The 22324-nt window shown below is 38.0% G+C and overlaps 1 protein-coding gene across 2 annotated transcripts in view; it reads left to right on the forward strand.

Annotated features, from left to right (window-relative positions):
- car (vacuolar protein sorting-associated protein 33A) overlaps window positions 1-22324 on the forward strand; it is a 302059-nt gene that overhangs the window by 33008 nt on the left and 246727 nt on the right. For both annotated transcript variants that reach the window (XM_090373474.1, XM_090373475.1), the window contains exons 3-4: window positions 6380-6507; window positions 12104-12188. In XM_090373474.1, the coding sequence (XP_090229600.1) occupies window positions 6380-6507; window positions 12104-12188 (213 nt within the window). The remainder of the gene's footprint in view (window positions 1-6379; window positions 6508-12103; window positions 12189-22324) is intronic.

Raw genomic sequence — 22324 nt, forward strand, 5'->3', positions numbered from 1 at the left:
AATGAGAAAAAACTAAACAAAACATCATTATCGACTTCTAGTGCCATTACCAATAACATGCACCATCTCTTTACTGAGAATGCAAGGAGAAACTGCGGTAGTGGAAAATGCTTTTCCTGGTAAGTTTACCAAAGTTTCCTGTGGTTCTCGTGTTGGCTTTCTTTACCTTAGCCACAAATTCAACTGTATAACTTTTTCTGACTGCTTCTCTTGCAGTCAACATCTTTTTTTTTTTTTTTTTTATGAAAAGCCCAAAGTCGAAAGGTATCATAAAATTATAGTACTTAGTACCGTGCATGGGTTGAAGGAGAAGTATGGCCGGGGGGGGGGGGGGGCGATGCCAGAAACTTTGCTCTAGAGACTAAACATGCGTTTCGCCACTTCAAGCCTCCAATAAGCAAAGTGGTGGTATTTCACCGGTTGATGAGAGTCATCTACCACCTGAAAAGTAGTATAGCCTAATTATTCCTTGCACCAGAAACTCCATAACAGTAACCCCATCCACCTTTCCTTTCTCTACACATTGTACTCATTTTAAATTATTTCACCCATCCACTCACTCCAAATGTTTGTCAAGTTCTGCCTTGAATCTATTTAAGCTATCAACTTTTACAACGACAGATGGAAGTTGTTCCAGCAATCTACCACCCGCTCGCTAAAGGCAAACTTCCGCACATCTATCCTACAACCGTCTTTCCTCAATTTGAATTTATGCCCTCTCAGGCGATTATTCTGAGCAAGAGGAAGAACCCCATCAGCATTGAGCATGCTCAAACCATTCAAGGCTTTACACACCTCAATCAGATCACCTCGCAGGTGCCTAGTCTCCAGACACTGTAATTTGCAAAACTTAAGCCTTTCTTCGTAAGAGCAACCCTTTGTTCTGTTCACTAATCTTGTTGCCCTTCTCTTTACTCGTTCCAACAGCTCTACATCCTTCTTAAAATGAGGCCTCCAGACCTGGTTTTTTTTTTTTTTTTTGATTTGGTAGTTGTTGGCGCATGGGCTTCTGTGGCCATATTGCACCTCCCAAGGTTTTTGCAGTACTTTGAGGCGGGAATCGAACCCGCGACCTTTGGGTTGCCGGGCAGGTACTTTACCCACTCGGCTAGCCCGGTCGGCTCTCCAGACCTGTACAGTACTCAAGGTGTGATCTGATCATTGCCTTATGCAAGGGGATAATCACCAACTTATCCCTGCTAGAAAAATTCCTGTATATCATTGACAAGACACCATGAGCTACTCTTGCAGACTGCCTGCACTGTTCAGAAAACTTCATATCTGCCTGCACAGGTCCCCCAGGTCCTTTTTATTCTCTACCACTGTCAGTGTGGTACCATAAGTTAACCCTGCAGGGGAGGGAGATGTACAGGCAGCCAGGGAAGCAGATTAACTGAAAAATATCAGTAAGCTAGTAGCAAGGGGAGCAAATATAGAATGAAAGAGGAATGAATGAATGAAAATGAAAGATAAAATGAATAGGCTGGGCACTGAGTGAACTAGGAATTATGGTAAAAGGGAATAAATGGCAGTTTTGGTGAAAGAAAGAGTGATCTAGAATGTGAGAAAGAGAGAATGAATGGGAATGAGTGGAAGAGCAAATGTAATTGGCTGAAAGAATACAAAGTTAAAAATAACTTAAATTACTTTACATATACTGTACTAACAAACATTTACTAACTACATAAACACTATCACTGCATTCTCCCCTGGCCTGCAAAAAAAAAAAAAAAAAAAATATATATGTATATATATAAATAAATAAAATGCAAGTAGAGTGAGAATGCAGCTTATGAATGAAATAAATGTATCTCCCCAACCCCCCTCACCTGGTGGGTTCCCCACTGCCAGCTAACATATCCCACCTTTGGAGCGGGATGGGCAGCTTGACCTTCATATCGGATTCGACATTGCTTGGAGATGACACTGACTAAGACATTCTGCAGCTTTGCTGTCAACATGCCATTGGCGATCTGAACTGGGTACTCTAACCTGGTTCCCTTTAAAACTCCATCCCCAGGCAGGAGGGGGAACGGATCCCTGTCTCCTCTCCTCCCTGCCTACTCCCCATTCTTCGCCTGGTGGGGTTCATCCCCACTAACCTCTTTGGGGATGCCTACACTATCCTCCCCATTCTTCTATTTGTTTCCCCCCTCACTAAATTGACCAAGGTACACCCTTAACAATGTCTAAATTCCACCGGTTTCGTCTAAATCTCTAAGACAACAAACACCATCAGCTTTTATTTAGCGTATAGCCTCACGTCTAAATTTAATAACATCAAAATTTTGCCCAACCTATTAGACCTTTAACACATCTCTTTAGCGTTCAACCCCAACCAGCGATTTCCAAACAGCAATCCCATTAAGCACTAATGTCAAATGTGTAATTTTTTTTTTTTTTTTTTTTTTAAGGTCCTAGCCACTGAAATCCTAGGAAACTAGGTGGCAGGACCTGCCAGAGCAATTAGTTGTGATACTGGATACATCCGACTAGCCTCCACGTGGCAGGGTATGGGCAACGTCAGGCATCACTAGGGGCCTGGCAGCCAATAAGCCAGTCAAACAATGGGTACGACATAGCACACTGCACAGATACTGCCCACACACTTTCAAGTCTCTGTCTTGACAGTGTACTGTCATCGATACAGCAAAACACACGCGGAGTTGGGAGAAATCCCAGGTGCTGTTTGACACGAACATACCTTATACCTTGTCAGTGTGGTATCACTGAGTTGATACGTTACTCTGGGATTACTGCTTCCCATATGTAGTACTTTACATTTGTCAATGTTAAACTTCATCTGCTATCTCTCAGCCCATCTGCTCAACTTTTCTAGATCCTGCTGTAGCTGTGTACTGTCATTAACAACCCTTCCAACCTTCGTATCGTCTGCAAACTTGGACATTTAGGCCTGACATACCATCATCAATATCATTTATAAATACAGAAAACAACAATGGACCCAACACTGAACCCTGAGGGACTCCACTAATAACATTAGTCCACAAAGAGCAGTGTCCATTGATTACCACTGTTTTCTCCCACTCAACCATCCATTTATCCATAGCAGCAATTTGCCTCCAATGCCACACTGCTCCAATTTGTGCAGTCTACCATGTGCAACAGAATCAAAGGCTTTTCTAAGATCCAAATATATGATATCAAAGTTATTCTTTGATATCATATATTTGGTAATATATGGACACTGCTCTTTGTGGACTAATGTTATTAGTGGAGTCCTAAATGGATGTTAGATGAACTAATCAGACTCGAGGCAGAGAAGTAAAATGCATGGAATGGATGCATATAAATTATCAGGCAACACAGAAGCCTATGGCAGATATAAGCTAATCTGTAATCAAGTCACAAAGGAGATTAGGCAAGCAAAGGCAGATTATGAGAAATTTTTGGCAAAGGATGCTAAGAAAAACAGCAAGGATTTCTTTACTTATATAAACTCTAAAAGAAAGGGGATGAATCAGATTGGTCCACTTGATATCAATGGTTTGGCTGTTGATGAGGCGCCTCCGTAGCCAGGTGGGAAGGAGCAGCAGTGCGTAGCACACGCTTCTTGATTAGACCGGGGTTCGAGCCCGTCACCACCAAATACGGAGGATGCGGAAAGGTCAGGGAATGACCACCGCCCGGAGCAATATGGCCTTAGTTCTAATGCTCCTAAAAACCAAAAATAACAATAACATAGCTGTTGATGATCCTGCTCAGGTAGCTAGCAAACTGAATGAGTATTTTGCATCTACATTCACACACGAGGAATTCTGTAGGGAAATGGCAGCCAGAAGCTTATTAAACTCTAACAGGGAGCTAAATGATTTTGTAAAAACTGAGAGAAAATTGGAGGAGAAATTGTTGAAGTTAAACATCAGGAAGTTATGAAAGCATTGTTGGACTGAGGGGAGGCCCCCCCCCACAGACTGGAGATATGCAAATGGGGATCAAAGTGACACGAATAATTATAGATCTCTTCTGTTCCAGGTAAATAATGCAGTCACTTATTAAAGAAGCAATGCAAGCTCATCTCAACAAGACTAGTTATAATTCAGACACAGCACATTTGTTAGAGACAAGTCTTATTTGACCAATTTGGATACTACGATGTGGTCACAAAGGAACTGGATGCAAAAAAGTAATTTTGATATCATATACTTGGATTTTAGGAAAGCTTTTGATACTGTTGCACATGGAAGACTACTATACAAATTGCAGCAGTATAGCATTAAGGACAAGTTGCTGTTATGGATAAAGGGATGGTTGAGTGTGAGAAGACAGAAAGTGGTAATATATGGACACTGCTCTTTCTGGACTAATGTTATTAGTGGAGTCCACAAGGGTTCTGTGTTGGTCCCATTGTTGTTTTCTGTATTTAACAATGATATTGATGAAGGTATATATCAGGCTTAATGTTCAAGTTTGCAGATGATATGAAGATTTGCTGAGTTGTTAATGACAGTATGCTACTGCAACAGGATCTAGAAAGGTTAGGCAGTGGGCCAAGAGGTGGCAACTGAAGTTTAACAAATACAAAATACTGCACATGGGTGGCAGTAACCTCAGAGGAGTAACGTACCAACTGTGCAGGACTACACTCAGAGTAGCAGAGAATGAAAACGATCTGATGGTAATTGTGTAGTCAGATATGAAGTTTTCTGAGGAGTACAGAAGGCTGCAAGAGCAAATATAGGATCTTGTCAGTGATATAAAGGAATTTTGCTAGCAAGGATAAGGTGATTATTAGCATTAGTAGAGGCATATGATGTAAGATAGCGAGCTTATACAGCATAAGAAGGGGGGGGGGGAATTTCTATTTCACCTGTGCATTCCCTCCAAAAGTTTGTCTAGTTCTGCCTTAAATTTATTTAAGCTCTCAACTTCCATACTTACAGATGGAAGTTTGTTCGAGCAATCAACCACTTGCTAGGTAAAGGCAAATTTCTTCCTCAATTTGAATTTATGCCCATTCAGGTTCATAATCTGAGCACGAGGTAGAATACCATCAGCATTGAGCTGGCTCAAACCCCTCAAGGCCTTATACACCTCAATCAGATTACTTTGCAGGTGCCTTGTCTCCAGATGCTGCAGTTTGAAAAACTTAAGCCTTTCTTGGTAAGAGGACCCTTTTGTTCCCTTTGCCGATCTTGTTGCCCTTCTCTGTATTCATTCTAGCACGTATTCTGTATTCATTCTAACCTATACATCCTTTCTAAAATGAGGCCTCCAGATCTATACGCAGTACTCAAGGCATATCCTGACCATTGCCTTATACCAGTATTCCGCAGCCCTTTTCTCTTCATGGCACACCTTAAGTTATCCATGACACAACAGGGCACATCAAAATGTTAATCCTGAAAAAGCATAGTTTATGGCAATGTTAATAAGTTACCTACATCGGCAGTTGAGGCTGACAGTTTGAAGAAATTCAAAGGTCAACTGGATAGTTACCTATGGGAGGAGGGAAATGTATGGATTATCTGTTTGATTTTCTTTCTTTTTTTATTATTTTATTTAATTATTTTTATTTTATTTATTTATTTTTTTTTGCTGGTGCAATAAGGCCTTCAGCCTTAGGCCTTCTTGCACCATATATAGCTGTTACTAATACTAAATAATTCCAATCGTATTGTCTCACTTCGCAAATACTGAAGCACCTGTGAAAAATGTGTACGTCTCTGTGAAGTATGGAGTTTCGGTGCTGTATCCAATTCTGTAGCTATTTCAGAATTTTGATTGCCAAGAGTTTCATCATAAATTTTATGTTAGCATCAGCATTTAAAAGATTTGCTGCTTTGCGGCATAGTGCATGTACCGATAACTTTATAGGAATTAATGTAGATATAGCCGCAGGTAATAAATTAAATTCATCCTCACAAAAATAAATGCTTGAATCTAAATCTATTAACACTTTCTGCACAGTATCTCAACTAAAAAAGCTTTCAACCATGGACAATAAAATGTTCCAATGAGCTTTGGAATCTAATTGCATGACAATTTATTTGCCAAATTCTGCTGCAGTATACTTTTGTAAATATTTATTATTTTTGGTTGCTGGTTATAAAATCACCTTTATATGATTAAATCATAAACAATTATTTTTAAATTAGTACCGAGAAACTGGTATTTTTGCATCAATACTGGGAAAAAAATTACCGGTATTCAGGATCTCCGTTTTATAAACCCTACAACCATCCCTTTATCCATAGCAGCAACTTTCCCTTAATGCCATAATGCTCTAATTTGCACTGCAGTCTTCCATGTGCAACAGTATCAGAAACTTTCCTGAAATCCAAGTATATGATATAAAAATTTTATTAATTATTTGTTAGATATATGTAAAATGATTAAGTTATTCCTTTGTATTCAGGAACACGATGTTATCCACATGTTTAAATTAGAGCCAAACAGGTTTCCGAGCACTGAAGCGAGAAGTATAATATTCCTTGTAAGACCAAAATTGGCTCTCATGAGCATTATTGCCAATTATATTTTGAGGTAAGTACTTACAATAGTAATATTAGTAATTTTATCAAATCTTTTTTGAGATAAAGAAAGGAGAATTAAAATATTATCAGTTTGGCTTATTAAGGCTAAGCATTTCACTCTATATATGCAGAAATTTGATAACTATTTATGTGTACAAAACAATGTTCAAGACATTTTAGGACTGACATAGCCAAGTGGTCAAGAGCAAGAGTGCAATAGTACATGATTTTTGAATGGATCAGGGTTCAAGCCCGTGACTGGTAAATAAGAGTAATGTTTGTATTGATGATTTATTGTTAACTCCACTGACCTTGTGGTCATGCTGTAGTATAAACAAGACCATTGTCACTTGAAGGATAAGCCAGATTGACATCAAAGTAACACCCAGTCTACCACAGAAATATTGCTGTCCTCTATCCTCTGAATACCCTCGTTTCTGGATACCCTCGTTTTCATAGTCCATTGGACCTTCAGTCTGAGTCATTTATTTTATGCTTGCATAAAATAAATGACTCAGACCAAAGTAAGGTTTAATGGCCCTACACAAGTTAGCTGCTCTCATCATGGCATAGAGCCAAGCTGACTTATTTCAAGAGGGGCATTATAGTTGAATGCTAACTTGCTGACTTCTCAATTTTGCAATTGCAAATAACTTCCACTATCCAGAGGTGACAGGCAGTGAATGTGTCATGAAATGGAGACCACCACTGATCGAGCAATGCACAGGTAGATCATGGAAGATCACTCCATTTGACCGGAGGGGAAATTTTAAAACTGTCATATGCCAATCTCATTAGGCATTTTTACACAATATCAACCAGGAGTTTATGGCATAAAGATTGATGCAGTGGTGCATAAACCAAACATTGCGAACCACACTTATCAGTCTCACCTTGCATGGTACAATGAACATCGTAATTGGTCCATGTAGCAGTGGAGGTTAGTTTTATTGATTGATGAATCTTGCTAAATCTTAATCTGATCAGTTGGGCTCATGTGGGTGTATAAGATGGCAAGAAAATCTCTGAAGTTATGATGTTTCTCATAGTATAGCCTATGAGGAATATCATATTGGTGGCTGTGTGAGGAATCATTAATGGCAATGCCTACCTTAACATTGGAACAATTCTGTGCTCTCTATGATGTGCCTGATATTTGGTGTAGATTCATATTTGTTTCAATAGGATAATGCCTCCCCATGTAATACTGCCAGTTCTGTTCAAGAATAGATCATGACATGAGTGTTCAAAAGTGAAATGGCCAACTCAGTTTCTGATTTGAACACTATAAGATCGATGTTGGGAGAGGGCCACGCAAGCAGGTCCCACGTGCATAGGCACCTCTGCAGCCAGGTGGGCAGGAGCAGCAGTGCATAGCATATGCTTCTTGATTAGACCAGGATTGGAGCCTGTGACCAACAAATACGGTGGATGCGGAAAGGTCAAGGAATGACCACCGCATATCCCCAGTGCAATATGGCCTTAGTTGCTAATGCTCCTAAAAACCAAAATAACTAACTAACCCACATGCATAGCCCAATTAATCACAACTACTTCTGGGTGAATATAAATCTTTTTTGAACCTCACACACACACACACACACACACACACACACACACACACACACACACACACACACACACACACACACAATATATGTATGTACGTATAGAAGGGCACTCGCATGTGGAAAAAAAATATATGTATGTATATAGTCACGAAAAGATTACGGTCTGTCATTTTCTGAAAAATGAAAATCAGAGTGAGCAGTATATATAACCTAAATTAAATGCATCACTTCCGAGTGACATTTTAGGGATTTTGAAATAAATTACAGGTGATTCACCAGATTACTTTCTTCTTCTACTGCCTAGCAGCTGAATTTTATACTTACAGTAGTATCATATTATGGCCAGGATGTAAATTTTGTCATCACCCATTATAGTTTTTCTGGTGCCAAACCTACAGGTATTCCTACCAAGACATGTCAAAGTAATTTTTATTTGAAAAATTCCGTTGACTGACCTTGGGGGGGGGTTGCATCCAGTTCCTATTTGGCCTATGAGAACAATGCACCCTTGCTTTCTGTTATGAAACAGTGAACCCAAGATTCATTTCTGTTCAAAATATATTCTAAGAAGGACTTGCTTTTCATTCAGAATAATTGAGAAACTTATGAGCAGAACATGGTACTTGTTGTTCCTTCAGCTCTAAACACTGAGCAACTCACCTAGCCCACTCTTTATTAAAGTGTTATTATTTAGTATTTTTAGCATTAGTAGAAGCATATGATGCAAGAAAGCACGCTTATAGCATCAACCAAAAAAAAATTCATTTCAAATGTTTGTCTAGTTTTGTCTTGAACTTATTTAAGTTGTTGACCGCCACTACAACAGATGGAAGTTTGTTCCAACTATCAACCACTGCTGGCTAAAGGCAAATTTCTGAACATCTATTCTACAATTGTCTTTCCTCAATTTGAATTTATGTCCCCTCAGGTGAGTAATCTGAGCAAGAGAAAGAATCCCATCAGCATTAAACTTGTTCAAACCATTCAAGGCCTTATACACCTCAATTAGATCAATTCGCAGGTGCCTAGTCTCTAGATGCTGCAATTTGCAGAACTTAGTTTTCTTGGTAACTGCAATGCTTTGTACTGCTCACCAATCTTGTTGCCCTTTTCTGTACTCATTCCAGCAACTCTACATCTTTCCCCTAAAATGTGGCCTCCAGACCTGTATGCAGTACTCAAAGTGTGCTCCAATTTGTACGGTAGTCTTCCATGTGCAACAGTATCAAAAGCTTTCTTAAAATCCAAGTATATGATATCAAAATTATTTTTTGCATCCAGTTCCTTTGTGATCACATCATAGTATCCAATCAAATTTGTCAGACAAGACTTCCCCTTAACAAACACATGCTGTGTCTGAACTATAACTGCAGTCTTGTCTAGATGATCCTGCATTGCTTCTTTAACCAGTGACTCCATTATTTTTCCTGGAACAGAAGTTAAACTAACAGGTCTGTAATTACTTGTCACCCTTTGTGAATTGGGGACACATTTGCACATCTACAGTCCATGGGGACCTCCCATGAGTCCAAAGAAACTTTTGTAATTATTGCTGAGGGTTTGCTTACTTCCTTTGCTGCTTCTTTTAATATAACTGGATAGATCCCATCCACCCCAAGTACCTTTGTTATGTTCAATTTCAACAATTTCTCCTCCACTTTGCTCTCAGTTATCACAAAATCATTTAGCTCCTTGTCAGAGTTTGATAAGCTTCTGGCCTTGACTTCCCTACAGACATTCCTCATGTGTGAATGTAGATGCAAAATGCCTATTCAATTTGTCAGCTACCTAGCATGTTCATCAACAGTCAAACTGTTGATGTTAAGTGTACCAATCTGATTCATCCCTTTCCTTCTAGAGCATTGGTTTTCAACCGGGGTGCCACGTAATTTGGGTTTAAGTTACTTAAACTTATTTTTTAAAAAATGTATATTTATTTAGTTATAAAAAGGGACATCCTTATTATTGTGTTTCATAAACCACAATGATAGTATTTACATATGTCAACTGGTCATTCTATTTACAATTCCAAAATATAAAAAAAATTACGAAAACCTCACATTATAAGAGATAGCAGCTTCATTACACACAATATTACGTTACAGTTAACCTTTTATGCTCTATTGTCGAGTGGCACTCGACATAACACAAACACATGCCTCAGTAGTTATGTATCGAAATAAGCTCGACAGTATCACATAACATATATTTTTAATATTATATATATAGTATGTAGAACATGTGAAGAAGATTTTTGTTTAATCCTATTGAATCTGTGGTATACACCTGTAGTGAATTCGACGAAATGGATAAGGAATATAGCAATATACGGTAAGATGTGAAAGAGAGAGACACATAGTTGGCAAGAAATTAAAATAAGAAATGAAAAGGTGACCAAGATAAGACTACATTGCAGTGTTTTTCACAATTTCAGTGTCTTCATCAGAGGCCATCCACCGAAATTATGAGAAAGACTGCAACGTTCTTAATTCTGTTTCCGACATGTTCTGAAGGCTATTGTGCACGTGTGCTGTAATGTCATGGATGACCTTACAGAAGCAAGTAAAAAGAATTGAAAAAAACTGAAGTAATGTTTTCTAATCTTCTTAATTCTTTTATTACACACACACACACACACACACACACACACACACACACACACAGAGCATCGGATCTAACAGGCAGGAAATTGAGTACGGGTGCCACAAAATAAAATAAATTACTTAAGGGTGTCATTGTTTTAAAAAGGGTTGAAAACCACTGAACTAGTAGAATAAGTAAAATCTTGATTTCTTGCTTCATGTGATAATGAAAAACCATGATTAATACTAGTTGGGGAAGAGAAGGGGTGCCACCGAAATCTGAAAAGCTGCTTAAGGGTGCTGCAAATATAAAAAGTTGGGAAACATTGTTCTAGAGTTTACATAAGTAAAGAACTGTTTGCTGTTTTTCTTTGCTTCCTTTGCCAAAGATTTCTTGTAATCTGCCCTTGCTTGCCTAACGTGCTTTGTGCCTTGATTACAGACTATCTTATATCTACCATAGGCATCTGTCTCCAGATAATTTATATGCACCCCATCCATTTTTCTTCTGTGCCATGAGCCTTATTAGTTTTTCTTACATCCATTTTGGCCTAAACCTTGAACAGGATTTCTCAGTTGGTATTAAAAGCCTAGTAGCTTCCAAGATTAATTCCTTGAATTTGCTGTGGTAACATCATCAGTTGTTCCCACTGTATCGAATTTAAAAAAATCTCTGAGACTACTGTAGTCACCGTTAGGAAAGCAAAAACCCTTTCCTTTACCCCTGCTGATAGTTACATTTTTAAGTAAATCCCACATTAGTGTACACTGTGATCACTGTCACCTAGTGGTTCCTTTATCTGCAGATTCTTAATGGATAAAAATCCACAAGTCTTGCTAATGTGTGAGTGATCAACTCACAAGTTTCAGTCAATATCTGGGAAGTTAAAATCACCCATTATAAGACAACCTGATTTCCTGGCACATAGCCCATATTATTTAGATACAAGGAACAAGCTTATTTAGCATTATTGAAAAATAAATTCACTTCCCTATCCTGTCTAATAAGTTCTCTAATAATCTTCCTTTAAATTTGTTCAAACTGCACACTTCTGCAACACACGATGGAATATTGTTCCACAATCAGTTAATCTCTGGTTTAAACAAAATTTTTTGGCATCCATCCTGCAATGATCTTTTTCCAGTTTAAATTTATTATTGCATGTGCGTGTGTTTGTCATTTAAGAAAGAGTAAGATTTGTAAGGATTCAAATCCCAAGCCCATATTAAAAATGATGAAAAGGGTAGGGTCTTTTTGCCCAATGTTTCTGTGATCTAAGCATCAGAAACTGGAGGTACTAGTACTTTGAACAGTTCACTTTAATATATATGGTTGCGGTTTAGATTTATTTTAGACAGTTTTCGTTAGTTTTTTTTTATTATTTTATTGCTAAGTATGCCAGTCCTACAGAAATGTTTTCACTAAATTATTTCATTTGAATTTTTCAACTAGTCATGAAGAAGGAAGAGGAACAAATAAAAAGTACTACATTTTTTTCGTTCCCAGAAAAAGTTTATTATGTCAAAAGAAACTAAAGGTAAAACTAATTATTTTGGCAACATTTAAATGAAATTTATAAAAGAATAAATAAGAATTCTATAATCGAGACTTTGTTTAGTTAGGTTGAATTTAGTTACGTAAACATAATACAGGCATTCCCCAGCTTATGTAATACTCGATTTACGGAAATTTGATCTTACGTAAGTTTTTGCCGGGCGGTGCAAACTTAAAATAATCGTGGAAACATATTTTCCATCCCATAAGAATATATGGAGATATCGTGAAAATATTCTAATGTGAACCCAACAACACATTGTATTTTTTGTTAATTTGTTTCAAGACCTCAGAAGTTGAAATTTTTACTATGTAACTAAACTATTTATCTCTCTAAAAGGCCATTTTGAACTGTAATTCTGTGAGTTTTTACGTTACAGTATTATGGTGAAATGAGTTCCCCTTAACTGAAATCTTCAATCACATAAAAAACATTAATAAATTTTCAGAACCTTCTCTTCATTCCTATTTAGTTATTACAATAGTCAAGGGAAAGGGACCAACGGAAAGTACAAGTGCTGGCAGTGCTAGGAAACAAAACAAAATTGATTTAGAAAGGAAGATGATTAATTAAGAAGTACGAAGGTTTGTCATCTATTGCACAGAATTAGGTCTTGATACTTCAACTATGAATACTATTTTAAGGGACAATGCATGTATAAAACAACATGCTAAAGGATCAATGCATGATGCAAGAAAGCAAGCTTATATATCATCAGCAAAAAAAAACCCCTAATTTCACCCATCCTCTTGCTCCAAATGTTTGTCAAGTTCTGCTTTGAATCTATTTAAGCTATCAACTTCTACAACAACAGATGGAAGTTTTGTTCCAGCAGTCAACCACCCGCTGTCTAAAGGCAAACTTCCGCACATCTATTCTACAACTGTCTTTCCTCAATTTCAATTTATGCCCTTTCAGGTGATTATTCTGAGCAAGAGGAAGAATCCCATCGGCATTGAGCATGCTCAAACCATTCAAGGCTTTATATACCTCTATCAGATCACCTCGCCGGTGGCTGGTCTCCAGACACTGTAATTTGCAAAACTTAAGCCTTTCTTCGTAAGAGCAACCCTTTGTTCTGCTCACTAATCTTGTTACCCTTCTCTGTACTCATTCCAATAGCTCTACATCCTTCTAAAAATGACGCCTCCAGACCTGTATACAGTACTCAAGGTGTGGCCTGACCATTGACTTATATAAGGGGATAATCACCTCCTTATCCTTGCTAGAAAAATTCCTGTATATCATTGACAAGACACCATGAGTTATTCTTGCAGACCATCTGCACTGCTCAGAAAACTTCATATCTACCTGCACAATTACCCCCAGTTCCTTTTCATTCTCTACCACTGTCAGTGTGGTACCACCGAGTTGATACGTTACTCTGGGATTACTGCTTCCCATATGTAGTACTTTACATTTGTCAATGTTAAACTTCATTTGCCACCTCTCATCCCATCTGCTCAACTTTTCTAGATCCTGTTGTAGAAATGTACTGTCATTGGTGTCATTAACCCTGCTAACCTTCGTATCGTCTGCAAACTTGGACATTAAGCTTGATATACCGTCATCAATATCATTTATAAATACAGAAAACAATAATGGACCCAATACTGAACCCTGAGGGACTCCGCTAATAGCATTAGTCCACGAAGAGCAGTGTCCATTGATTACCACTGTCTTCTCCCACTCAATCATCCCTTTATCCATAGCAGCAATTTGCCACCAATACCACACTGCTTCAATTTGTGCAGCAGTCTTCCATGTGCAACAGTACCAAAGGCTTTCTAAGATCCAAATATATGATATCAAAGTTATTCTTTGCATCCAGTTCCTTTGTGACTACATAATAGTATCCAATCAAATTAGTCAGACAAGACTTCCCCTTAACAAACCCATGCTGTGTCTGAGCTGTAACTGAAGTCTTGTCTAGATGATCCTGCAGTGCTACTTTAACCGGTGCCTCCATTAATTTCCCTGAAACAGAAGTTAAACTAACAGGTCTGTAATTACCTGTGTCTCCCTTTGATCTTGGGGTGCCTCCGCAGCCAGGTGGGAAGGAGCAGCAGTGCATAGCACACGCTTCTTGATTAGACCGGGGTTCGAGCCCGTCACCACCAAATACGGAGGATGCAGAAAGGTCAGGGAATGACCATCGCATATTCCTGGAGCAATATGGCCTTAATTGCTAAAGCTCCTAAAAACCAAATAACAAACAAACCCTTTGATCTTCCTTTGTGGATTGGGGTCACATTTGCACATCTCCAGTCCATGGGTATCTCCCCTGAGTCCAGGGAAGCTCTCATAATTATGGCTAATTGTTTGCTTACCTCCTTTGCCGCCTCCTTTAATATAACTGGATAGATCCATCCACCCCCAGGTGCCTTTTTTATGTTTATCTTCAACAATTTCTCCTCCACTTTACTCTCAGTTATTACAAGATTATCTAGCTTACTGCCAGAGTTGAATACACCTCTGGCATTCAACTCCCTGAATAACTCCTCATGTGTGAATGTAGGTGCAAAATATTCATTTAGATTGTTAGCTACTTGAGCAGAGTCATCAAGTTGAACCATCGATATCAAGTGGACCAACCTGATTCATCCCCTTCCTTCCAGTGTTTACATAAGTAAAGAAGTCTTTGCTGTTTTTCTTTGCATCCTTTGCCAAAGATTTCTCGTAATCTGCCTTCGCCTACCTAACCTCCTTTGTAACTTGGTTACAGACCAGCTTATATCTATCATAGGCTCTGTGTCACATGTTAATCTGTATGTATCCCATGCATTTTTCTTCTCTGCCATATGTCTCATTAGTTCATCTGGCCTCCATTTAGGCCTAAACCTTGAGCAATATTTCTTTGAATGCTTCCCATTTCTAATTTGCTGTTGGTAACATCATCGGTTGGTCCCACCGTATAGAATTTAAATACTGTCTCGGACCACCGTAGTCACCTTTACGGAAGCAAAAACCCATCCCTTTACCCTTGATGGCAGTTACCTCTGAGTAAATCCCACTTCAGCACACTGTGATTACTGCCACGTAGTGGTTCCTTTATCTGCAGATTCTGGATGCATGAAGAATCACTACTGATAATCAGATCAAGAGTATTACTCCCTGTAGTTGCCTCCTCCCGAACATGCTGCTGTAGAAAACAATCATCCAATAAATCCCCAGAAGCCTTGCTAGTGTGTGAGTGACCAACCCACAAATTCAATTTAATCTCTGGGAAATTAAAATTCCCAATTATAAGACACTCTGATTTACTGGCCCACTCTATTTCTCTGCACAATTGCCCATTATACTCATCAGATTCATTTGGCCTATAACACACACCTACTCTCATTTTTACTTTCCCAGTGCTTATGTCACACCAGACTGACTCAACATTGCATTGTCCACCAACATCAATTAGATGCACTTCCTTAGATTTTTTCTTAATTAACAGCATAACCCGTCTTCCCTTTCTGTCTTGTCTATCCTTTCTGTACACATTTTATTCCCCAAATTCCAGTTCTGCACTGCTTATGTCTGTGTGACACTGTCTCTAATATCCCAACAATATCTGCCTTTGATGTCTTGACTAGCACTTCAAGCTCATTGAATTTATTAACTATACTCCTAGCATTGGTGTACATACAAGTATACATGCACCTGTTTCTACTCTTAGTTACCCTAACACAGCCCATGTATTTACTTGTTCCACTATGACTCCCAGCAGTCCTGAAATCCCCATTGCCTTGCTTTCACGGCTGCTGCTCAATTGCATTTCAATAGAAGTAGTGCAAGAATCATTTTTATCTCTGCCAGTGGCTACTGTTAATCTATTAGTCTGTGTATCCCCCAAAGCTAGCAGTTTTCCGACCCACCTAACTCTGCCTTGATAGCATCAGCAAATATTCTTGCACTCTTCCTATTTAAGTGTATCCCATCCCTGTAGACGCAGTCTCTCCTGTTAACAAGCACAGAGTAGGCTGAGAAAAATTCGACCCCTTGAGCCTTGCACAATCTCTCCAGGGCCGAATTGCTCGACAAAGCTCTCATCATATAGTCAGTCCCTCCTATAGTGTCTGGGCAGAATTGCAGACACTTTCAAATTGAACCCTAACTCATGGCTTTTTTTCATCATTGACTTATACTTGTTAAGTAATTCTGCCAGTCTCCTACTCTTAATGTCATTAATGCCAACGTGTACAACAATATCACCCTTCGTGCCCTTAAAAGATATCTGCTCTACAACGTACTCAACCTTTGCCCCTGGCAGACATACTCTGGTCCTGTTCCATCTATCCTTTTTGCACAATATGTTCCCTGCTTTTTCGAAGATAGAAAAGCTATTAATAATATGGATGGAAAATCAGATCCAGAAGTGAGTGCCCCTGAGTCCTATGGCCATTCAAGCAAAAGCAAGAAGTATTTATGAAGATATTAAGGATAAGTACGACGAATCTGAAGCCAAGTTCGTGGTAAGCAACGGGTGGTTTTAATAGGTTCAAGCATCGCGCTGTTTTCCACCAAAGTATGGGCTGAAATCTCCAGTGCCGATTCTGCAGCTGCTTAGAAATTTTGATGTTTTGGGAAAAAACCCATTCTAAATTTCCACAGCCCTCAACTTCCGGAGCGGCATGTTTATCAGCAGGATAGTTAATTCTGGCAACGATGCTTGAAAGGTAAAAACTTGCTGACGTTATGCCTGTCACCTCTCTCTTTTTGTAATTTTGTACACTTTTGTAATATTTTTCTTGTGCATGAGATAAAAGAATTTAATTAATAATTCTCTTTACATGTTCATTGAACCTGTAAATGTAAATCGGATATATGTATATAATTTTCTAACCAGAAACAACAAAAATAAAACTGCTTGCTGACTACGAAAATGTAACTCAAAAAGTTTTATTACCCATAGAATCAATACTGCAGAATTCTAAACAACTTCAACATGCCTGCCTTTCGTGGCACGTAAGATGTCCAAGCGATATTCAATTTCCTCCAAATGTTCTCCAGCATTTGCGGTGTAACTGTTTTGATTGCAGCAACAATTCTGACCTTCAGTTCATCGATGGAGGTTACAGGGGTCTTGTACACAATGTCCTTCACGTATCCCCACAGAAAGAAATCGAGTGGCGTAAGTCAGGTGAGTGTGGAGGCCACAGAATCGGTCCACCACGCCCAACCCAGCACCCAGAAAAATGCATGTCAAGAAATTCTCGGACGATATGAGCCCAATGTGGCAGTGCACCCACTTGCTGGAACACCGCATTTGGCTGATGATTTTCCAATTGGGGTAACAGATACAGCTGTAGCGTGTCCAGATAGGTCACCACTGTCACTGTGTTTTTCGCAAAGAAAAAGGGCCTCTAAACTTCTGAACATAACCAAGCACACCAGACATTGACCTTTGAAATATCTCTTTCGAATTCTTGAATTATGTGAGTGTTTTCTGATCCCCCATATTCTGCAGTTATGACGATTTATCCTCCCTGATACGTAAAACGTTGCTTCATCACCAAATCTCCATCTCCGAAAGTAATTTTCATCAGCTTCGACGTTTTACAAAATGTTTTGAGCAAATTGGAAATGGCAGGGTTTATCATTTGGCTTTAAAGCCTGCACAATCTGCAGTTTGTAGGCGTGGAGGTGAAGGCGGTTATGAACAACTCTCCAAACAGTTGTTTGTGGTATACCTAACTGCAAAGAAGTTTGTCTAGTTGATTTTTGTGGGCTTGGAGAAAACACTTCATGGATTCGATCAACATCTTCCTGCAAGGTGCTCGGTCTTCCCTCTCCTTTTTAGTGCAGAACACTACCAGTCTCTTGAAATTGCTTTAACCAATATCGGATAGCATTATCTGAACGTGGATCTTTTCTATACTGAGTTCTGTAATGATGTGTTGTGATAACGGACTTCGTTTTGAAAAACCAAAGTACACTTCATTACTTTCTCTTGAACAGTCGCCATTTTGAAGTAATGCCGTCAATATCTCGCAGACATCAATGTCGCGAGTACAGCATTGCCAGAAGATAGACAACTGAAAGATTGTTGCCTTCCAGTTGTCTCTTTTTTTGATTGTTGTTTCCAGTTTGAAAATTATAGGCTACAGAAACCCTGACAATAATTTAGAATCACCCTGTATATGTAGTAGTAGCCAGCATCAGATATGAGTGGGTAATTTTGGTTATAGGTCCAAAAAAGGGGTAGAGAAATTATGAAATTAAAATCTGATGTTAGCTAAAAGTGATATTGATACATAATCAATTCTGATTGTGTATCAATATTTACATTTAGCTAACATCAGATTTTACTTTCTTTCTTTTTTTTTAAATTGTGTGATATGCTAGTAAATAGATCTTTGAAATCGTAGGAGTACACTTTGCTGATATTATTATTTTTGACGTATCCTATATAGTTTCTATTGTCAGCAGTGAATTTGGCATTGGTGAGCTTGGTGGTTATTAAGCTTAGTTTGGCCTCCAGTTTTTTTACTGGGGTTTTTATTATAGCTGTTTCTACATGTAATGAATCTGCTGCTTATAGGGACTTTATGGAACTTCAGGGTCTAATAAATGAATGAAAATCTAGTACAGGTAACCCTCGTATAACATGGTAGTTTGGTTACTACAAAATCTTGTGTGATGCAAAACCACATTATACAGGACTAAGAACCAGTACAAAACGGGGGTTACATTCCAGAAGCTAACAAAAATACACCATTTTTTTTTTTTTTTTATAACTATCGGAATCTTAATTTTTATAATAGTAATAAATACACCATTTTTTTGATAACTATCGGAATCTTAATTTTTATAATAGTAATAAATACACCATTTTTTTTATAACTATCGGAATCTTAATTTTTATAATAGTAATAACTAAATATTTTAACTTTATATTTTATAATAGTAGTAACTTAAATAGTAATAACTGAATAAACATCTTACCTTACAAACTGTGATACATATATGTCAGAAAATATACGTTCATTTAATTTTCTTCCTCTTCATGGCTGCTAAGTACAGTCAAAAGAGAACGTTTTGTCTGTTGCAGAATATCACCTTCTGAACTTTCTTCTTGCAGCATCTAGACTTTGTATATCTTTTGCTCTTTAAAAAATCAGTAATCTGGGTTAGTTTGTGTTTGCTTGATAGATCTTTGTAAATTTCTTGGTATGGAGCTAAACATTTTTGAAGCTCCCTTTTGAACTTTTCTCCTTTTGGTTGAAGGATCTGCATTAAAAAAATAAGATTGTAATTGCTCAGCTAAGTTTTATGCCTTTTTAGTGTAAAATTTAGAACTTCAGAATTTTTGTCTATGCATAAAATTTATTTATCTTTTTTATATAATTGAATATCTCATGGAAGGGGAAACACATTTTACCATAATAGTGTGAAAACCCACAGAATTCCAGCGATCGGAACTATTGCAAATGTAGTAAGATCAAGTTACTACCTGATTATAATTGATTGTACTAACAGAAAAGCCCAATAAAACAGAAAGTGGTCTTTTTATGGTAATGACCTTCAGAAATGTACTTTAGAAAAATATCACAAAGACGATAATAACTAGCAAGTCAACAGCAGGGATTCACAAAAAGGAATGGAAACGTTGAAAATAACATCTAACATAATAGCATGGTTTTCACAGCACAAAAGCTCAAAAATACTGTTATGTGAGATTTCCTGAAATTTTCGAACCGTGTTAGAGTGAAACCATGTTATATAAGTGTTGTGCGGGGATTGCCACAATATGTCAATCATGTTAAAGCAACTGTGTTGTAGAAGTATTGAGTTATACGGGGGTTGCCTTTCAATTTTTAATTTAACTTTTGTGTAATGGTATTTGGAGTGGAGTTGGTAAGTTTATATGTTTTGCTATTGTTCGATTCCTTTTTGAGTGTATCTGTTTAAAATTATTTTGTAAATTATACTAAAGTTGTTATTAGCTTTGTCTGTGCTGGTAATAAAAAATTTATTTTTTGCAAGTCTTTAATATTTTTATTTGTTCATTTTAGGTTGTGTTGTTTGTAGCTATATAAAGACTGTATGACGTCTTTAAATCTTGCCATTACGTGATCTGAAGTGGTATTAATCCAAATTTTAAATAGTTCCTGTGGTGTATTATATTTATAGACTAATTTGTATGCAATTTGCAGTAGATCCATTCTAATTGAACTTTGTATTTTTTTAGGTTGGTATGCAGTGTTCACCCCAGAAAAGTTTTCTAGCCTGGTGGTATTATGAAGTAGCCGGGTGGGAAAGTGTAATACTTTGCATAGTATGTTTGAATAACTATTGATAGAGATCAGTGAGCAGTACCATACGGTAACCCAAGAATCGCTCAAATTTTAGCCGGGTGGTCAGTTAAATTTGCTGGTGCGCCCATTCAGTATTAGTATTTAGTATTAGTATTAGTATTAGTAACGGCCGTATGGTGCAAGAAAGCCTATGGCTTATGCTGCACCAGCCAAAAAAAAAAAAAAAAAAAAAAATCCGAACAAAACAATGATAAAAACAAAAATTAAATAAATAAATAATAATAATTAATAAATAAATAAAAATAATAAAATGAAATTAAAAATTAAATAAAAAGGAAATTAATCCTATCATCCTATGCGCTTCCCTTACCCGAAAGTACTATCCAGATGACCTTTGAATTTCCCCAAACTGTCGGCCTCTACCACCCATGAAGGCAACTTATTCCAGTAATTTATAACTCGCTGGCTAAAATAAAACTTCCTGCAGTCCAATCTAAACATTTCCCCGCGTAACTTGAATTTATGTCCCCTAGTTCTAGCATCATTTATAATCTTGAAAATTTTGTCCTCATTCATTTTACTGATGCCTCTCAGAGCCTTAAACACCTCAATCAAATCTCCTCTAAGGTGTCTAGTTTCCAAACTCTGCAACCCACATATTCGAAGTCTTTCTTCATAAGGACGCCCTTTTGCCGATCTCACCAGGCGAGTTACCCTTCTTTGCACCCTTTCAAGAAGCTCGATGTCTTTCTTTAGGTGCGGTCTCCATACTTGAACACAGTATTCCAAGTGTGGTCTAACATAGGCCTTATATAATGGGATTATCACGTCCCTATCTCTACTTGCAAAAGTTCGATAGATCATCGATAGGACACCATGGGCCTTCCTTGCAACCTGTTTACAATGCTCAGAGAATTTCATGTCTGACCGTATCGTAACACCCAAGTCCCTTTCCTCCAGTACTGGGTTTAGTTGAACTCCACCAAGTGAATAAGTTATTTTGGGATTACTGTTTCCCAGGTGTAATACCTTACACTTTGTTGGATTAAAGCACAGCTGCCATTTTTCTGACCATTCTTGAAGTCTATCTAGGTCTCTCTGAAGAAGCTCAGCTTGACAGTGATCATTAACTACTCTACCAATTTTAACATCATCTGCAAATTTAGACATCACGCCCTCTATCCCTTCATCAATGTCGTTTATGAAAATTAAAAACAACAGTGGTCCTAATACTGATCCTTGGGGAACCCCACTTCTTACATCAACCCAATCTGAGGAATAGCCATTTATCACAACCCTCTGCCTCCTGCCCTGAAGCCATCCTTCTATCCATCTAAGGATTTTCCCAGTGATTCCAACCTGTTCCAGCTTATAAAGCAACCGCTCATGTGGGACTGAGTCAAAAGCTTTGCTGAAATCTAAATAAACAATGTCGAAATTATTCCCTAAATCCAGCTCGTGAGTGACCCTTTCGAAATAGCGAACCAGATTTGTTAAACATGATTTTCCCTTTACAAAACCATGCTGAGTATCCTTGAAAATTTCAATTCTATCCAAATGATCCTGAATTCCACCCTTGATCAATGCCTCCATGATTTTCCCTACTACTGAAGTCAGACTGACAGGTCGATAATTTCCCACTTCACTTTTAGAGCCACCCTTATGTATGGGAGATACATTTGCACTTTTCCAATCCAAGGGAATCTCCCCAGAGTCTAGTGATGCTCGCATAACCAGCCTCAGTGGTTCAATGCACTCGCTTGCCGCCTCTCTCAAGATTATAGGGTATATTCCATCAACTCCAGGAGCCTTACTAGTCTGTAGGCTTGAAAGTTTTTTCATTAAATAATCTTGCGAAATTTCAATATC

This window comes from Mastigoproctus giganteus, chromosome 5 (assembly GCF_048544385.1).
Source record: "Mastigoproctus giganteus isolate SK-2022 chromosome 5, ASM4854438v1, whole genome shotgun sequence".
In the NCBI taxonomy this organism is placed as follows: Eukaryota; Metazoa; Arthropoda; class Arachnida; order Uropygi; family Thelyphonidae; genus Mastigoproctus; species Mastigoproctus giganteus.